General features: G+C 36.5%; 1 protein-coding gene across 6 annotated transcripts in view; it reads right to left on the bottom strand.

The window, feature by feature from the left end:
• Tenm1 (teneurin transmembrane protein 1) overlaps positions 1-19859 on the bottom strand; it is a 786931-nt gene that overhangs the window by 62897 nt on the left and 704175 nt on the right. For all 6 annotated transcript variants that reach the window (XM_048335936.1, XM_048335935.1, XM_048335937.1 and 3 more), the window contains one exon: positions 7133-7287. In XM_048335936.1, the coding sequence (XP_048191893.1) occupies positions 7133-7287 (155 nt within the window). The remainder of the gene's footprint in view (positions 1-7132; positions 7288-19859) is intronic.

The following is a 19859-nucleotide window of genomic DNA, read 5'->3' as shown; positions in this document are numbered from 1 at the left end:
AATCTCTTCAAGTTGAATCCAAATCTTCATGTTGCAGCACAGATCTCTATTTTTCTCCTGTTTCTCAGCAAATCTCATGCGCTCTCATTTAGATACTTGTATCTGTTCTCAATATATTTTGATTTACTTAACTATGATTTAACAAAGCAGCTTGTAAGTTCAGCTGGATCCCTGTAAATACTACTATAAACAACTGAGCCTTTGCTCTTGGAAGGTAGTTTGAAGCTCCCTACTCAGCTTTCTCCTTTGTAACTGAAGACTACCTATATTCTTCAGGACACTCATAGAAATATTGGTTGCTGATCTTCCATACTTGTCAAAACATATGGGAATTTTTGGCTATCATGATTGAGCATCTAAGTAGTTGTGCCAAACACAGGTTTCCTCCTAGAAACATTCTACTTGCCCATTCCATTGCATCCAGTGTTCTCTGTCTTTTGTCCATCTGTGCGCTACATGGGTACTGATGTTCTCATATCTAGGAACTGAGTTGTTTCAAACCCAAAGCTTCCTCTTCCTAGATAAACACAAGAAGTCATCTCTTTTCACTTTCTCTATTTCCCACTCTGACATGGAAATCCAATTCTCATTAATTAACACTCTATCAAAGGCTCTTATCAGGCTCTCAAATGCTGTAAAAATCAAATGGCTTAAAAAAACACCTTTTATCATAAATGGGTGCTAGATTTTATCAAACCCCTTTTCTGCATCTAGCGAACTAATCATGTGATTCTTGGCCTTGTTCTGGTTGATGTGGTGGATTACGTTGATTGATGTATATATTAAACCAGCTTTGCATCCCTGGAATGAATCCAGTTTGGTCACAGTGTATGACTTTTTTATGACTTGTTGAAGTCGATTGGTCAGAATTTTGTTGAGAATTTTTGCATCAATGTTCATCAAGGAAACGGGTCTATAGTTCTTCTTTGATGTGTCCCTGTCTGGTTTTGGGATAAGGGTTATACTGGCATCATAGAATGTGTTTGGTAGCAAACTTTCACTTTCAATTTCATTGAAGAGTTTGAGAAATATTTGTGTGTGCTCTGTTTTAAAGTCCTTATAGACAGAATTCCGCTGTCAATCCATCTGGACCTGGGCTTTTCTTGGATGGGAGATCTCTTATTGCAGTTTCTATTTCATTACTGGATATAGGTCTCTTTAGTAGATTTAAATCTTCATGGTTAAGTTTGGGCATATCATTTTTTGCTAGGAATTCATCCATTTCTTCCAGGTTCTCAAGTTTATTAGATTATAGGTTTGCAAAATATTCCCTTGTTATATTCTGAATCTTGGTTGTTTCTGTGGTGATGTTTCCAGTTTTGTCTCTGATCTTGTTTATTTGGGTGTGCTGTCTTCAGTGTTTTGGTCACATTTGATAGGGGTCTGTCTATCATGTTAATTTTTTCAAAGAACCAACTCTTTTTTTGTTGATTATTTCTATGTTTTTTTTTAACTCTAAGACGTTTAATTCTGATTTCATTTTAATTATTTGCTTTCGTCTATTGGGTTGGAGTTTGGCTTGTTCTCTTTCAAGGAGCTTAAGGTATTCCCTTAAGTTGTTGAGCTCTGGAGAAACTAGGGTTCCAGGGAACATTCCTGAATATAATAAAGGATGTCTATGACAAACCCGCAGCAAGCATTATACTTAATGGTAAAAAGTTAAAGCCATTTACTTTAAAATAAGGAGCAAGACAAGGTTGTCTGCTTTCTCCTCTCCTCTTCAACATAGCACTACAATTCCTAGCCAGGGCAAATAGGAAAAGATGAAGTTAAACTCTCTCTCTTTGCTGACGACATGGTCCTGTGTCTAAAGAACCCCATAGACTCTACTTCCAAGTTACTTGAGCTGTCCAAAACTTTGACAAAGTAGCAGGATATAAAATAAAACCTCAAAAATCAATGGCTTTCCTATATGCCAATGACCGGAAGGGTGAGGTTGAAATCAGGAAAACTCCTTTTGCAATAGCCTCAAAAAACATAAAATACTTAGGAATAACCTTAACCAAAGAAGTGAAAGATCTCTATTATGAGAACTTTAAAAACCTGAAAAAGGAAATTAAGGCAGAACTTAGGAAATGGAATATCCTCCCATGTTCCTGGATTGGTAGGATTAACATTGTGAAAATGGCAATATTGCCAAAGACTATCTATAAATTCAGTGCAATACCCATCAAGATCCTAACACCATTCTTTAATGAAATAGAGGAAGCAATCCAGAAATCTATATGGAACAATAAAAGACCTCAAATAGCAAAAACAATCCTAAGTGCTGGAGGAATTTCAATACCGAACTTCAAGCTGTATTACAAAGCTATAGTAATAAAAAAACAGCTTGGTATTGGCAAAAGAACATGCCTGAGGACCAATGGAACAGAGCTGAAGACCCAGAAATGAACCCACAGAACTATGACTACTTAATCTTTCATAAGGGAGCTAAAAAAATAAGATGAAAGAAAGACAGCCTCTTTGACAAATGGTGCTGGAAAAGCTGGTTCAACACCTGTAACAAACCACAGCTAGATCCTTATATATCATCCTGCACCAAAATCAATCCCTAATGGATCAAAGATCTCGAAGTAAAATCAGATACCCTGAAAACACTGCAAGAAGGAATAGGAGAAACACTTGGGCTCCTTGGCACAGGACGAAATTTCCTTAATAAAGGCCCAGAAATGCAACAAATCAAAGAAAGGTTGGACAAATGGGACTGCGTCAAACTGAAGGGCTTCTGAAGGGCAAAGGACATAGCTTGCAAGATAAACAGAAAGTTCACAGATTGGGAGAAGATCTTTACCAGCCATACAACGGACAAAGGCCTCATATCTAAAATATATGTAGAATCCCAAAAAATTAAATTCCTCCAAAACAAAAATCCTCAAGGAACCAATGCCCCCCTCAACAAATGGGCTAAAGACCTAAAAAGAGACTTCTCTGAAGAGGAAGTGAGAATAGCCAAGAGACACATGAACTAGTGCTCTACATCACTGGCCATAAAAGAAATGCAAATCAAAACAACACTGGGATTCCACCTCACCCCAGTAGGAATGTCTATTATCAGGAAGACTAACAACAGATTCTGGAGGGGATGTGGCCAAAGGGAACCCTACTACACTGATGGTGGGAGTGTAAACTTGTTCAACCACTCTGGAAAGCAGCATGGAGGTTCCTCAGAAGGCATAACATAGAGCTCCCCTATGACCCAGCATCCTACTTTTGGGCATCTACCCAAAAGATGACAAGCAAGACCATACTAAAGCCACCAGCACAATTTGTCAATTCTAAATTATGGAACTAACCCAGATGCCCCTCAGTAGACAAGTGGATCAGGAAAATGTGGTACATATACACAATCGAATTCTATGCCTCTATCAGAAAGAATGACATTGCCCCATTCATAAGGAAATGGAAGGACTTGGAAAAAATTATACTAAGTGAAGTGAGCCAGGCCCAAAGAAACGGATTCTATGGATTCTCTCATAGGGAATAATTAATACATGTTTGGATTAAGCTATGTCCATATGAACATATAAGATGATGCTAAGTGAAATGACCTGCATGTTATGGAAACAAGTGGGATATCATTGTTGTAATTACTTTCAACATGCTATGTGAAACAGTACTCTTTTTTTCTTTTTTCCCCTCATATTCCCTTCCTGTGGTTTTACCCCTGCTATCACTGCATCTGATTTTAGTACCCTGGATACTGTATGTACATGTATTAGAACTAGGGATGGGAAAGGGAATATCAAAATTGAGAGACAAAGGATACAAATACAAACGATTCCAAAAGCAATACTTACAAAACCATTTGGTGTGAACCAACTGAACAACTCATGGGGGGGGGCGGGTAGGCAGGGGGGATGAGGAAGGAGGTAACAAGTTGGATAAGAAATGTACTCACTTGCTCACATATGAAACTGTAACCCCTCTGTACTTCACTTTGACAATAAAGGGAAAAGAAAAGAAAAGAAAACACTTTTTTTCCCTGACCTGTAAGCAAACTGAATTTGGAGAGCTGGCTTTACTTGGTTTTTCCCCCATTACATAACTTTTTGGTTTTCTATTTGCATGCCAAGTTTGTTTCTCCCAACTTCCTTTGTGGATTTCCATTCCTCATCTTATCCTCAAATATTGGGGTACTTTAGAGTATGACCTGAGCCTTCTCTACTTTTCATGTTATGTACCCTTCATAGGAGACTTCTCTACTTGCCATTACAATATGTAAATCAGTAACCACAAATCTAGACTGCAATTCAGGTTTCTGCTTCTCTTCTTTTAGTCTCTTGCTCAGTGGACGATACTACTATGCATGTACTTCTCATAAATCTGAAATCAAGTCAGCCCACAAGTTCTTGGATTTTAACTCCAATACTTTACTCATTTGTCTAGCTTTCTCAATCCATACTTTGTGTTCAGCCATTATCATTGCCTGCTATGTGACCTCATAAAATTGAGCAGCACCATAATTACAGAGCTGTATTACAAAGATGTATCAACTCAACATTCCAAACGGAGTGGACAATAACTTAATTTGCATAGCAGTTTCTTGAAATGGTGCTAATCCTGTTGATGTTTTTCTGGTTAATGCTTTACTTGGTCCTCATTGCCACTGGATAAAACAGAACTCTATCATGCTTATAAGATCCTTTGTCAGTATCTGCCCCTCCCCTGTTATTAGCAGTCTCACTTAATGTATACCATTCTTCTATATTATTTTCACCATATATACTTTTGGCACAGCAATATAAACTATATCTTATCTGTCTGTCTGTCTGTCTATCTATCTATCTATCTATGCTATGTGAAACATGCATATACCATGTGAGTTCAAAGAGTATATCGTCTAATACACACCCTAAAGGAACGAGAGGTTTTTGTTTTGGTAGCAATTAGGATTGGAAAGTCATGTGAAAAAGAAACTTTCTGCTAGTGAGGATCTTATGTTCACTCTTTATAAATAATTTTATTTCCAACATAACTTTCCTACAGTCAGATAAATTGTTTAGAGTTCTACCAATTGCTTTACTAAGCGTTCTATTTTAATTAAAAACATTCCACAATTAAATCATATGTATGAATCTTTTCTCTCCCTCATCTCCTATATAAATACATTCATCCTCTATAACTATATTCCTATTCTGCTTCATTGCCATAAATAATGGTCCTTTTCTTTACATTGTGCACCATTTTTGAAGTTCTAGGATTTAATCTGATTTACTCAAATGTCTAGTAAGAATGGTTTGCTCTGTTTGTCCATTTTTCCAGGCCTTCACACTCTACGTTTTATTTTTATAATTGACTTTATTTGGTCATTCCCTCAGCTTCTGGGGGGTGAGGCAGGGAAAAAAAAAGAGAAACCGCAAATAGAACAACTTTGGTCTTTATAAATTATAGAATACTTGTAGTAGGTAGAGGCAATAGTAGATCTAATGACAGAAGTCAGGTTTCTAGGTAATGTGTTCATTTAATTAATTTGCCAATTATCCTAGGATACAGGTGCTACAGAATATGAGATTGCAGAAATATCTTTGTTGTGAAGCAAATCATGAGTTTCTATGCAACAGCAATACTAAATTCGTTGCCATTAGATCCCCAAATGTGCTCCAAGAATCAGGAAACAATGTAATTCATTCTAGAGGTTCTGAAGCTATTCTGAAAATCCTCTTTCTCCTTTGCCAGTGACTAGGTAAGGCATGAGCATGTGAGTCAATTCTGAGCAATGTGACTAAAGAACAAAATATGCTGGCATCTTGCCTATGTTAGTACATCTCATTATGTGAAATAATTAAGTCTTATTGTTAAAAAAAACTGTTAGAAAAATTACTTGCAGCCAAAACTATCTTATCTAAAACTCTAATCAATCATTTATTTATTTATTTATTTATTTATTTATTTTTGCCAGTTCTGGCGCTTGAACTCAGGGCCTGAGCACTGTCCCTGGCTTCTTTTTGCTCAAGGCTACCACACTGTCACTTGAGCCACAGAGACTCTTCTGGCCTTTTCTATATATGTGGTGCTGAGGAATGGAACCCAGGGCTTCACGTATACGAGGCAAGTACTCTTGCCACTAGGCCATATTCCCAGCACTAGCCAATCTTAAAACTCTCAACATATACTCTAATTAATTTGACATTATCAGTGTCACAGGTTTATGGAAAGTTAAGAGTATGAAAATAATTTTGAGGACTGTTCAGTCTCTTTTCTCTCTCTCTCTCTCTCTCTCTCTCTCTCTCTCTCTATATATATATATATATAAATTATACACACACATAATTTCTTCTTCCTATAGACTAAGATGGGCATTAACAGAGTTCTGGTATTGTGCTATATTCTGTATAATCTCTCTATGTCTACTATTAATTTTGTAGATGGTCATAAAATTGGAATTTGGGGCCCAGATGAATGTCACACTGAAATTTTTTCTCTTTATCTTCATTGGCCAAAAGTTTGCTAAATAAATGCAAAATAAGTGTCACAGAAAATTTTGTTTTTATTTAGGAAAATTTTACCACATCCTAGAAATAGCTTTCTTTATATATGCATGAAAAACAAATTATGCTTACATATCCATTAAAAATTCCCTTCCTTCCTCCCTCTTGTCCTCCTTGCCTTCTTTTGGTCGTCTTTCCCTTCATCCATACCTTCTTTCCTTAATTTCCCTTTATGGAACATGGTGTCTGTATGTAGTCCAAGCTGGCCTCAAATTCACTATCCAATTGTCTCAGCTTTCTGTGCACCACAGTGCCTGGTTCTCCATTAAAAATACTTCCAACGACGTTTAGTAATCACAGCTTCCCCAAATACAAGTTATTATTTGAGTTAAAAATAACTAGAGCTTATGTCTTGGAAATATTCAATACAGAAGACTGTTTTTATCCTTCAATTAGTTCCAATTAGGTAAATTTCAATTACTCCATCAAACCTTATTTCAAAATCATACTAGCTTGCCATTTTCTCCCAACTAAGTTTTTCTGAGGAGGAAAATAAGTACCTTACATAAAGAGAATTTCCTGCTATCTGGTATTATAACAGACACATCAGGTTTCCTTTCTACCTAATTTCAACATGAGAAAATTGTTATCCATTTCCATGATGCCAAATGGTGATAATACTGAAAAGCAGTGGTGCCTACCTGAGTAATGTCCATTCCTGAGTCACAGCTCAGTGGCTGTGTGGAAGTCAGACCATTTGAGCCGATTACAGTCGTGATCACAGCATTCTCATCAATTCTCCGAATCATAGTCCCATCCACAAAGTAAATGAATCCATGTCTATCAACTGTGATGCCTATTGGGAAACAGCAAACGAACATTAGTAGGCTAGTGGGCCACATTTGCACTAAGATCAGTGTTTTGAAAGAAACCATAGAAATGGAAAGACATTTTAAAGATATACGGATCCAATTTTGCTGAGCACAGACAAGACAGTAATGGGATAGGTTTGTTGGATATACATTCAATTGTGTTTTGAAAAGAAATGACAAAAGAAACATAGAGACAAAGCCAGCTCTAATTTTGTTATATCCAGTTTTGCATTTTCATTTATTTGACACTTGTTCCTCCCATATTCAGAAAAATCCTCTTTAAGGATCACAAAAGCTCAACAGCTATGTGCATATGATCATACAATATGATGTTTATGGAAATGAACTCCAAGAAATGGAAATAAGAGATTTTTGGTTATTTTGTTATTTTTTTCCTCCTCTGTTGTTGTTGGATTTCTATACATCTGGTCTTGTATGTAAGTTTATCTGTTTGGGGGAGGGCAAGGAGGAGCACAGAATTGGTGGGACAAAGGATGAACAAATGTGGCCATGGTACTCACTAGACACTTATGTTGAAAATGAATGGTATAACTTGTGGGGGAGGGAAAAACTGGGAGAAAACAAAGGAAGAGGTGTCACTGTTCAAAAAGCAATGTACTTATTACCTGACATATGAAACTGTAACCCCTCTGTACATCACCTTTACAATAACAATAAAAAATATAAAAACTAAAAAAATGAAAAATCCTCTTTAAAATGAATAAAGACAGGGGAGGTAGTGTGTGTTACACTTATCTTAGAATGATTATTTACATGGTTGCACCAGGAAACAACTGACTTGGAAAATATTAGAATTATTTTGAGCAGTTTACATGGAAGGGGTTATAATTCTAATAAACTAGATTGAATTTTTTTCTTCTGAATTATTATTAAGAAAAATTTGGAGAGAAACATTATAGCATTACACCAAGAGTGACCAAACTTCTAGAAAAAAGGCAATAACAATTTCCCAATTTTCATGTAGTGTGTCAATTTTAGCCTCTGATTTGATTTTTCCTATACACATCTACCTGTATATGTACTTACAATACCGTTATAAAGTTTAACTTATAAATTAAGCATACTAAAAGATAAACTACAATAACTCAACAATAATTAGAACAGATATGATAATTATTTTAACATAATATTATCTATAGCAGTAAAAAGGTCTGGATTATAAGACTGATAACATCCATAACTTTGATTATTTGTCCCTAAATTTTAAATTTGTTTCCTTTTGGTAAAATAGCAAATAGATGATATACTCTATCTAAGATCACAGAGTATCTTGATTTTCTTAGGACTAAAGCAAGACTCAGGCTTAAAACTCAGACAATCTTTGGTAATCTGAGAAGTGGTAGCTATTATTTGCCTCTGTTATTTTAGCACATGTAATGGTACATTTAAAGTATCAGATCTAAGTAATAAGACTCAACTCTCATTTCTTTTGGTACTTTGACAATGCCCTTGTAAATAACCACATGTCATTATAGTAGTCCCCTTTTATGAAGGGAATATGATTCAGGATCTCCAGTACATGACTGAACTATGGACAGTACCAAACTGTATGTACCCTTTTTTCCTACATACAGATACCTGCATACATACCTATAAATTGGGTACAATTAACTATAGTAACTCAGTGATAATTAGAACAATGACAACAATATACTACATAATAGTTACCTAAATTCCGTTTCTTCTATTCTCTATTGAAGTGTATTATACTTTCTTTTCTTCTGATCTTATGAGCTGATATGAAGTCTATGCAATGAGATGAAGTGAGGTGAATGATAGGTGTATGCGTTGTAACACAGCATTAGGTTACTAGGTATGGGTCACCTGATCTGATGCACTGTAGTACAACAGTTGATCTGGAAACTGAGATGGCTACTAAGTGACTCTAGACAGAGACACGATGCACAGTCCATGTGGATGAGGCAAAATTTAGCTTGTTATTCAGACTAATATATAATTTTAATGTTTGAATTGTTAATATCAAATTTTCCAGTTAATATTTTTGGACCACAGGTGATCATAGCCAACTGGAACTGTGGAAAGTGAAACCTTGAATAAGAGGACTACTGTACTTTTACAGTAGGCCACAATTAGTCCTGTTTCAGCTTCCTTTTTGCTCAGGTGTAGTGAAATCCATTGAGCATATGATAAGTTAGAAATGTCAATGCTAACAAACCTATCCGGGTAGATAAGTATGTAGGTATGTATGTATGTATGTATGTACGTATGTATGTATGTATGTATGCATGCATGTATTTAGTGCTGGTCCTAGGGCTTGAACTGAGGGCCTAGGCACTGTCCTTGAGCTTTTTTTGCTCAAGGCTAGAGAGCAATCTACCCCTTGGACAGTCTCTCTGACTTTCCTTTCCCATACTGGCTTCAGATCTCAGCCTTCTGAGTAGCTCTAGGGTTAGAGGTATGAGCCACCAGTACATGACAGTTCTTTTAATAAACACATACATACGTATATGTATACAGTTTACTGACAAAACATAAACTCATGTAAACACAATTTATAAATACAACTGTATTGTGAACTGATTCATTGGTAGGAGGTTAAAATTAAGACTAAGTTCTTTCATGTATTTCTTTATGAAGTACAAATCTTTTGTATGAAACACAGATTCATTTTAACTTCTCCTGAAAATTTCTAAATTTATTTATTATTTTTGTGAGTTCCCAAAGGAGACCTGCATAGCTAAACAAGAGAATCCCATGTCAGTAAATCTCTTTGTCACTTTTACAGTTATAAGGGGTTTTAATGAGGTTTATAAACAGACCTTTAAGATTGGTGCAGGTCAAATGATGGGGACAGAAACATTTATTTCCTCTCTAGAGAATTCTGATTGAGGATGAGGCAAGGGGAATCTCTGTTATTTATTTTTTGAATGTATTTTGGTAAAATCAATTTCTTAACTGCCTAAAATTTGGTCTGGTTTGTGGCAGGTCTATGGTTTAGGAATAGTCTTTTATGATCTCTGTATTAAACATCACAGAGTATAAAATTTGTCTACTGTACGACAACGGGTAGAAAAACCAAGACTCAAATCTGGGAGGGCAAGGCTAAGAGTATATGTGCTTGAAGTGTGAAGTCATGAATCTTTCATTAAACTTATTTCGAAAGACGCTATGCTTTGCATTTTGAAGGCCTGACAAATGTTGGGTACACTAAAATCAAGACTCAGGGAGATATTTTTAAACCTTTAGTAAGTTAAGTATATTAGAAACAGTAAGGTGTATTATTCCTCTTCATAAGAGAATTAAGTAATGTCGAGTGACTCTGATCCTGTAGAATTTTGAGCAGGTTCACAAAAGGTATAGGAAAGGAATTATACCTTAACTAAGTGTTATACTGTGTTGGATTTGCTTTCTGTTACTGTAACAAAACATTGTGTATCATCAACTTAAAAGTGTTAATTTTATTTACACTCATCAATTTGGAGGTTTCAGTCCTTGGTTGGTTGGCCCCCTTGGACCTATGGTTAGATAGTTCTACATGGTAGGTGGTACATGGTAGAAGGGGTCCTTATTTCATGGTCACAAGTGTAAAACAAGAGGGTCTTCCCACTGGTCCCCCTCCTTAAGCATTTTTATTAGCATTTATTAATTGTACAAATAATAGATTTCATTGTGGCATTTTCATACATGTGTGTTGTGGACTTAGATCATTGTCACCCTCTATTATACCCCTCTTTTGTCCTATCTTTTCCTCCAAGTAGTCCACCTGTAGTTTTCTTTCTTTTCCTTCCCTTCCTTCCTTCCCTTCCTTCCTTCCTTCCTTCCTTCCTTCCTTCCTTCCTTCCTTCCTTCCTTCCTTCCTTCCTTCCTTCCTTCCTTCCTTCCTTCCTTCCCTCCCTCCGTCCCTTCCTTCCTTCCAACCACCCTTATTTCCTTCCACCTTCCCTTCTTTTTTATGCTGACACTGGGGATTGAACTCAGGGCCTACCTAGATGCTGTCTCTTAGCTTCTCAATTCAATGCTGTCACTCTACCACTTGAGCCACAGATCCACTTCTGGATTTTTGGTAGATATTTGGAGGTAAGAGTCTCATAGACTTTTCCTCCTGGGCTGGCTTTGAACCACTATCCTCAGATCTCAAGCTTGTGGGTAGCTAGGATTACAAGTGTTCAAGACACTGGTGCCCAGTTCATCTTTTCTTTAAAATACAGATTCCATGGAGGAGAGAATATATTCATATTTGTGTTTCTGACTCTGTGGGCCCCACTTCTTAAAGTTATTACCACCTCATGTTGGTGCTAAGCCTTTAACAAATGGGGGCGTTGGGAAAACATTGGAGATTCCAACTGTAGGTTTTTGTATATTTGTGCTCACAATACAGAAAGACAATTCTGTTCCTTGACTACCGCACTCTGTGCCCATCACAGTGCAAAGTACCAGCTCATCCAGGGAAGAAAATCCTTGCCTTTTAAACCCACTTCTAATTTTTCTGAGGTTCTAAACACTGTGAGCTTGTCTCTATCCCTGCTCATGTCAGTTGTGTTCCACAGATGACTGCCCTTTGAAATAAGTCTGGGCTGATTAGATTCTCACTACTCTATTGCCTTCAGGGCTTATTCTGCTGACAGTTTGTAGACTCTTCTCCTTTCATATATTTGTGTAGCAACTTCTTTTATCCTAGTCTACATTTCAGACACACTCCCTTTTCCTTGCGACTCTAATTAATTTTGATTGGGTTACATTTATGTTTAGGGTGGAAGAAGAAATGGTAGAAAGGGCTTTGAGGGAATTGTATGATAGGCGTTTTATAAATACACCAAGGCATATTTTATATGTATAAATTTTTTTCCTTTTACAAACAGACAACTGAACAACAAACACATAAACGCATACTGGTGAGATTTAAGGGATATGTAATTTTCACTTGGGGGTAAGTATCAAATTGGAAACCTTAGGCAGGTAAGAGAAATTTAATTTAGCTCATCATCTGAGGAGTTTTTTTTTCCCCTCTCATAACAAGTACTGTTATAACCTAGGGATGTATAACCCAAGGAGAGTGATGATACTGCTTGTGAGACTGAGTAGGAGGAGGTGACACATTCCCAGTGTATTTTAAGCTTTAGTTTTTAGAGAAGGAGTTGTGAGTGATTTCAGATCACACAAAGCCTTCTGGAGCTAGATAGATCTGCCCATTCAGTTTATTTTCATATTTTGCTCTTGTTGACCCTAGATCTCCAAAACTTGGTACCTAGTGTTCTAGGCATAATTTGTTCCAATAGTTACGTGTACTGCTGTGGTTATTGGCAGTGTTTTCATGAGCATTTCACACACAATAGAAAGAACAGTCACTGGACAAGAAAAGCTTTAAATGGCATTAGGAAAACCACTTCTAGGATTTTAAATTTTAACCAGTATTCATTTTTAAAGCAAGCAAGAAAAAATATATCTCTGATCTTACTACAAGTTTACACAGTGCTGCTGGGTAGATGGGGACAGAGGTGGCTCCTCGTACTTATCCACCCCACCAAGAACACTGGGCTCAGATGCCCATACAGCATGTTTACCTTGGAGCACATTTGTACATTTGTGAGAAAATAAATAAATCCTTGTAAATTATTGAACATAATGAAAGCACTGACAGACCATAACCTGGAAGTGTGAATGGTACTGTCTCCATTCATCAGCATTAAGCTCTATCCAGCTTTTTCTGTGGAGGGACCCGCTCATAAATAAAATGCATCTTGTAAAAGAAATTATTCACAATGTCTTATGCAAAGCAGGGGACATTATATAATATCTGAACTGCAGACTCTTTTTTCTGTGAAGCATAGCTCTGTATGAAATGGCTGCAAATTATAGGCAAAATTATTTGACTTCTTTCCTTGTTTTATTATCCTCCAATGAATAAATACTATAATTCTCAAGCTGTGGATGCCTGGATAGCTACTAATATATTTGTCACCTGTTGGGAAAGATGCTGCTGCTAATCAATACCGAAGGAACGAAGGGCATGCTGATGTGATCACTGGAGGCCAGATGTGGAGCTTAATAGCTTGGAAACAGTAGTTAAACCTTCAAATTAGATAACAGAAAAGATAAGACTTTTTGGCTATGTATAACGCCAATTTCAAATGTTGGCAGTAGGCATCTCTGTACTTAATTTTTAAAAATTACAGCTGTTGAGGTCATCTACATTTGTACCATTTTATATGAAAAATTTAGCCTTTTCAGAATATAAGCTTTGGAAAGTAGTCATAAAATTCTCTTCATCTATACCCTTGGCAATTAGACAATTGAAATAGTGCACTTTTTCCCTGCCACAATCTGCTCTTTAATTTTATGAGACAGATAAAAGGTTAAAATCAACTTCTAGAGAATGTCTTAAGCTTTTCAAGGTGTCAGCACAACCTCTAGTACTATGCGTCTGAATAGTGCAACCGACATTGGCCAATTGATCTTAAAATGTGAAGTTACAAAGAGATAAACATATTTTTTCTCTGTTCATGTGCACTCCAACTCCCTGAAAATTGGTATCATATGCATGGTACACATGGAAACTTTTCTCAACTTCCCACGAAAACTCAAATTCATCATGATCTCTCTGTTTTCTAAACTACAAAGCTGCTTATTTATGTGTTTTTAAACGAATTCTTGAGTCATGCTCAGTGAAGGCAATGTACTCTTTGAGGGCAAGAACTTGATACTCATTCCTTCATTCATTTGGTTTCCAGCTCAGAAATTGATCCTAGGGCCTTTCATATGCTATGCAAGAGCTCTACCACTTGATCTTTTTATCCCTTACCTCAGGCCCTTTGCTTCTATTTGTGATTTTGAGACAGTAGTATCTTATTGCTACCTTTTCCCTAGGTTTCCTTCTGCCTTTGCTTTCTAAGTAGCTTGGGTTATATCATCACACATGGTTTATGACTTATTTTAGTATCTCAATGAATCCAGGCAGTTTGAGCACAGATGTTCAATAAGCTTTTCAAAAAGATAAGCTAAATTTCCATTTGTTGAAGTATACCTAACTTGAATGAAATAAGGAAGGATGAGAGGTCAAATGCATATATGAATTTCTTTAAAATAAATTTATAGATAGGATGTAATAATACTCTTTATAAAGCTTTAAGGAAAGTACAATTCTTAACAATTAGTGATTATTGGAGTATGACAAAGAGTGGGTGTTGTATATTAAGAATGAATAGATGACAGCTCATAGGTTAAATAACTCCAAATGAATTTGACATATACAGAGTTTCCCCAATACAACAACTCTACTTTGCTCTGCTAAAACAATTTTCTGTTGTGATCTGGTAATATTGTCCAATTTTGCTATGTCATGGATTATAAAGAACATAGATGCCTCAGGATTTTTCCTTACTTTGCTTCACTATAAAGCACTCAAGGGAAAGCAGACAGAACACGGGTTTTAAGGTAAGGTCGGGGATCGACCTTTCAGGCTGACTTTTGTTACATATTTACTGTAGGCTTGGGTGAAAGCAATGAACCACACAATGTCTTGATGTCCTAGAGTATATATTTCCTATTGTATAGGGTAAAAGGGCATGAAGCTTATAGGAGCCAATGAAATAAAAGGGATTTGAAGAGGATAAAGTATTATGGAGGTGTTAAGTGGTGTCCTAATTGGACAGTCATTGCTGTGATTTTCTCTGAAAGTGACTTTTCTAAGCCTAGAATCATAAAGATTTCCACATAGATCACGTTTCAGCATTTTAGGGCTTTCTATATTGGACAAATACCATAAGATTTAAGTATATAAAGTGTTGTCTAACCTTTGTCAACATAGTGCCCTATGTGAGATTCACCATAGAGACAAAGCAGTAGTTGCAAACAATTTTGCTAGCTTGAGGGAAATACTGTACTATTGAACTATTGAGGTAAAAGCCTTCAAGCTTTTATAAAATGGTTAAAATTTTCACACAGAGAATTAAGTAAGTAAAGATCCATGCCTTGCAATTTGTCAAAGAAAACACTGGGCCCAAAGTGGTAGTGGTGTATCAACATTTAACAATGAAACTAGACACTAATGATATAATTATTTTTCTTTGCTTTAGAGGGGTTGGTGTGGGTGTTTGAAGTGAGTAGACGGTTCTAATTCAAATTGAAATGCGTATCATTTCTTTCCTTTTTGTGCTAGAATTTTTGCTCAAAAAAGGCCCCAGAGTGAAATTTAAGGGGACTCAGTAGGCATGTAATAAAATATATACGGTTTACTAAATGTGAGCTGAATATTTTTTACATCCCTCCTTAAAAGTTTCTTCAAATATCAAATCTATATGTAGGACTCAACTCAGATACATTTCAAAGAAATGCTTCTGTTATGCCAAGATCCTTATGTGAGCAATTAGCTGGAGGAAGGAAAGTTCATTTATTGCCCATGGACCAGCAAAAAACTAATTGCAGTTCTTTCACTCTAGGGAAAATGACTCCAGGTATGTGAGCAACCAAGAGATTCTAATAGGAAAGGCAAACTAAGTAGAATACCTTGGCCTGAATACTCAATAAAAGCAGGATATGAAGAGCTAAATTGACAGTGCTTATTAGTCACAAAAATGGGCCTACTAAAAAAGAATGAGGATAATTATTTACATGTAGTTCTAATTCAAAAAACAACACACAGATATCCTATTTAAAATTCCTCTTACATCTGTACATCTTGACAAATGAAGCTAATGTCAATAGAGCAGTTCACCAGTAGATAGTCCTTTGCAAAAGCTAAGGCAAGGTAATGAGCAGTGTATGAATACAATTTCTCAATATTTCAAATGAAAGTTCCAGATACAATTAGGAGGATTGATTTGGGCTCAATCACCATTATATAAATACAATGACATACCTGCATGCACACACAGGCACAAAAAACATGACAGGTAAGTGAGAGCAAGGTATTCAAATTCATTTCACGATAAAAACAGTTCCCTGTAATGGTTTTCGCTTGTCTGCATTTTGACCTTCAACATTATCAATTTGTGGGCACAACAAAGTTATACCAAAAGGTATTGAAAAAGCTGGATGCTTTATTCAAAAGGGGGCGGTAACTTCTTTAGTTTAATCTTGACTGAAATTGGGCTGTCCATTGCTATTTCTCTACCTTTGTTCTTCTAAATGCAAGTGCACAGATTTGTGTGAGAGTTCATGAGAAATATGAGAAAAGGAGGAAAGAGTCGGTAGCAGAAGTTAGAAGCTCTTATTGGAAAATTGTGACTTGAACAAATTTACATAATCTCTCCAGTGCACAGCTTTTTGCCTTTGTCAAATGGTGAGAATAACAGCTGAGCTACCCATGTCAGCAGATTACTATAAAGGCCAAATAAAACAACAGCTGTTCTGTCTGTGAAAGCTTTCCAAAAGGTGAGCAAGTGATGTTAATACTTACCATTTTGATTAACAGTTTTCTGGCATCATGCTGTGGTTTGTGTTACATGGTTACTTGCTTCAACATAGTTTGATTTAGATGGTGGAAGACCTATATGTAATTCTGTCAGCATTTCCTCCATACTGACAGTGATGAACATTCTGCACAAGATCCTGTATTATTTCTGTAATCAAATCACTATATGTGATGACTCTGTAACACACCACTCACTTTCCCATCACCATAAACTTTCCTGGACCATTCTCTGTAGCCTTTCTTGTTTTCCAGTATTTAAATCCTGCCCATCTTTCAGGAAGCAGCACAAGTCTAGCCTTGAGAATTTCAATATATGAGCTGACTCATAACTTGATGGAGCTATTTTCTTGTAAGAACATTGAAAAAATTTCACTGATCTTGTCTGACGGTAGAAATATTCTGATCTATCAGAAGAGATGTGCAATAAAAATAAAAGTGGATAGGAGGGGCTGGGAATGTGGTCTAGTGGTAGAGTGCTTGCCTAGCAGGAATGAAGCCCTGGGTTCGATTCCTCAGCACCACATATATAGAAAATGGCCAGAAGTGGCGCTGTGGCTCAAGTGGTAGAGTGCTAGCCTTGAGCAAAAAGAAGCCAGGGACAGTGCTCAGGCCCTGACTTCAAGCCCCAGGACTGGCAAAACAAACAAAAAATTGTGCATAGAGATGAGATATATTATGACACAAAGTTACTAAGAGCACAGGATGCTTTTGACTAGACACTAGAATATGCTTTATATATTGAGTTAGGGCCACTTCAGGACCAGTCTTCTCACAGAAGAGACTTCTCATTTCCCACTTACAGTTACTTTTTAAATTTTCCATTGACCTATTTTCCTTCTTTTACTTTTGGTTTCTTACTCTTTTTGGGACTCATTTGATCTCTTAAGAATAGAGATTGGAATCTAGTTTTCATTCTTTTTCTTTACCCTGTGTCCATTCTTTTTCAGATTCCTTTTTGCGCCTCTCCATATTCATTTTCTTCTTCCCAGTTTCCCATATCCTAATCTGCTCTGTATTCTCTCAACTCTTATAATGTTTAAGATTTATATCATATACAATATAATGCTAAAAGATTGTCTCTGATGGTCCTTCCATGTCTTCATAACCAGCTTACAGTTCACTCAATGGCAGAGTCCATGTCTTTCTAATTTGAATTTGCTGCTTATGAAACTTAAACAGTCATTGAATCTCAGTTCACATGGTACTTTTTCTGATAAGATACACTGAGGAAGTGATACAAGTTTGATAGAGCAGATAAATGCAGTCCCAGTCTTATGAATAGAAAAATGGGCCATTGGTACTAGTGTCTTATTGATGTCAGATAAATATATTGAAAAATGTTATGATGACTGTGTCTTTGCATACCTGGCTACTAACCTGGAGGTTTTGGTGTAACAACAGGCGGTGTTTGACTATAACATTAGCATATTTTCAGCCTATTGGAATATCTTATATGTTTATCAAATAAATGATTACGGTCTTTATTAGGATAAGAACAACTACAAAAATAATAACAATCCATGAGTTTCAGCAAAAATCTAAGACAAACCAAACTGAGGTGCGTTAAACCTGTCATATGCTTTCTTTTTTTCTTTTCTTTCTTCTTTTTTTTTTTTTCAACTGCAATGGTTCCTTGATTCAACCAGCATTTCCAGGAACCAGGGAAATATTCAGCTTATAGAAAGCCAGGAGCTACTGATGTTCAGTACCTTCTTGATTGTTTTTTTAAACATCAAATTGATTATATGAATAAATTTGTATCACTAAAACTGGACCAGATTAAGTGAAATAGTGCCCAGCAGTAGGGAAGCAGTGGATGAAGAAAGAGAGACAGGGACAGAGACAGAGAGAGAATGTGCTGCCTGATTTCTGAAAACATCAAACTTAATGAATTAAAATCCAAATATTTTATGGTACTTCTTCCTTAGTTCATTCTTTTCCCAAATGCTCTCAGTTTTACTGCTCTTGGAAAGGTGAGTGAATACCTCATATAAATTTAAGTCCTAAAGCAGTTCTGAGCAGTGCCTCCTGATTTCACTTTGTTCAAGAGAACACAGATTGCTGTGTGCCAGTGGTTCACACCTGTAATCCTAGTTACTCAGGAGGCTGAGTTTAGTCCAGGCAGGAAAGTCTGTGATACTCTTATCTCCAATTAACTACCAAGTGTATACCTAAAGTGGAACTGTTGTTCAAGTGGTAGAGCACTTTGAGCACAAAAGCTCAGGGACTGTTTACAGGCCCTGAGTTCAAGCCTGAAGGCCAGCACAAAATTAAAACAATGTAAGTGGACTTGGCAGAATTCATTCTGAGGGATTTTAGCTTGGGGATGGACAAAGAAGACCTATAGATTTACTAGAGAGGTCTCAATTTTCTTGTGTTAGAGATGTCGTCTAAAATGAGAAATGGTTTCTGCTCACTCAGGGAATTTACTGCTACAATCTGCTTCTTTTCCCGAGTACTTAGAAAATGGTCACAGCTACTTACCTTCCTTTCCCTCCAAACCCATTACACAATGTAACAAGATTTTTTAAAAACCAAATGGAGAAGCTAGTAAATGAAACTGGAAGAAAAATAGAGCAAAAATAACATTGGGGCTTCCTGGATGGACTTTGATATTTGAAGATAACGTCACAATTGAGCAGTTAAGCTTGTGATTCTCAGGAGAAACTTTAAATGGGTCAGGACTCACTCCCAAGGAAACAGAGATTTCCTTTGGTCAATGATAAAGTTGACTCATTACATTGAGGCCCTTTCAGAAACTTCACCATCAGCCTTTTAGGGAACTCCACATATGAGTACATACTAACAGCGCTATTTAGCTCTGTACATCTAATGCAAGATGTTTAAATCCAATCAATTTAGAACATAAGGGATAAATGGTAGTCACTGCAGGGGGCTTGCAAGGCCTTGCTCCAAAACTAAAGCTGCTGTGTGTATGTGGTCTTTTGCGACTTAGTTGTTAGCTATTTTGAACTATCGTCTCTGTATGAGCGATAGCCTCACTGCAAGCAAAACAAAATGAAGAATCAAAGTAAACCACTTTCTGAAATGGAATTGTCAGGTATGAATTTGTAGGATGCTTTCTATGCTGTCTTTCTGACTTAACATGTTTCAAGATTCTGAAACATTCCACATTGGAGACAATTTTAGAAAATATTACCATGG

This window comes from Perognathus longimembris, chromosome 28 (assembly GCF_023159225.1).
Source record: "Perognathus longimembris pacificus isolate PPM17 chromosome 28, ASM2315922v1, whole genome shotgun sequence".
Lineage (NCBI taxonomy): Eukaryota > Metazoa > Chordata > Mammalia > Rodentia > Heteromyidae > Perognathus > Perognathus longimembris.
This window is presented reverse-complemented; position numbering and strand designations above follow the sequence as displayed.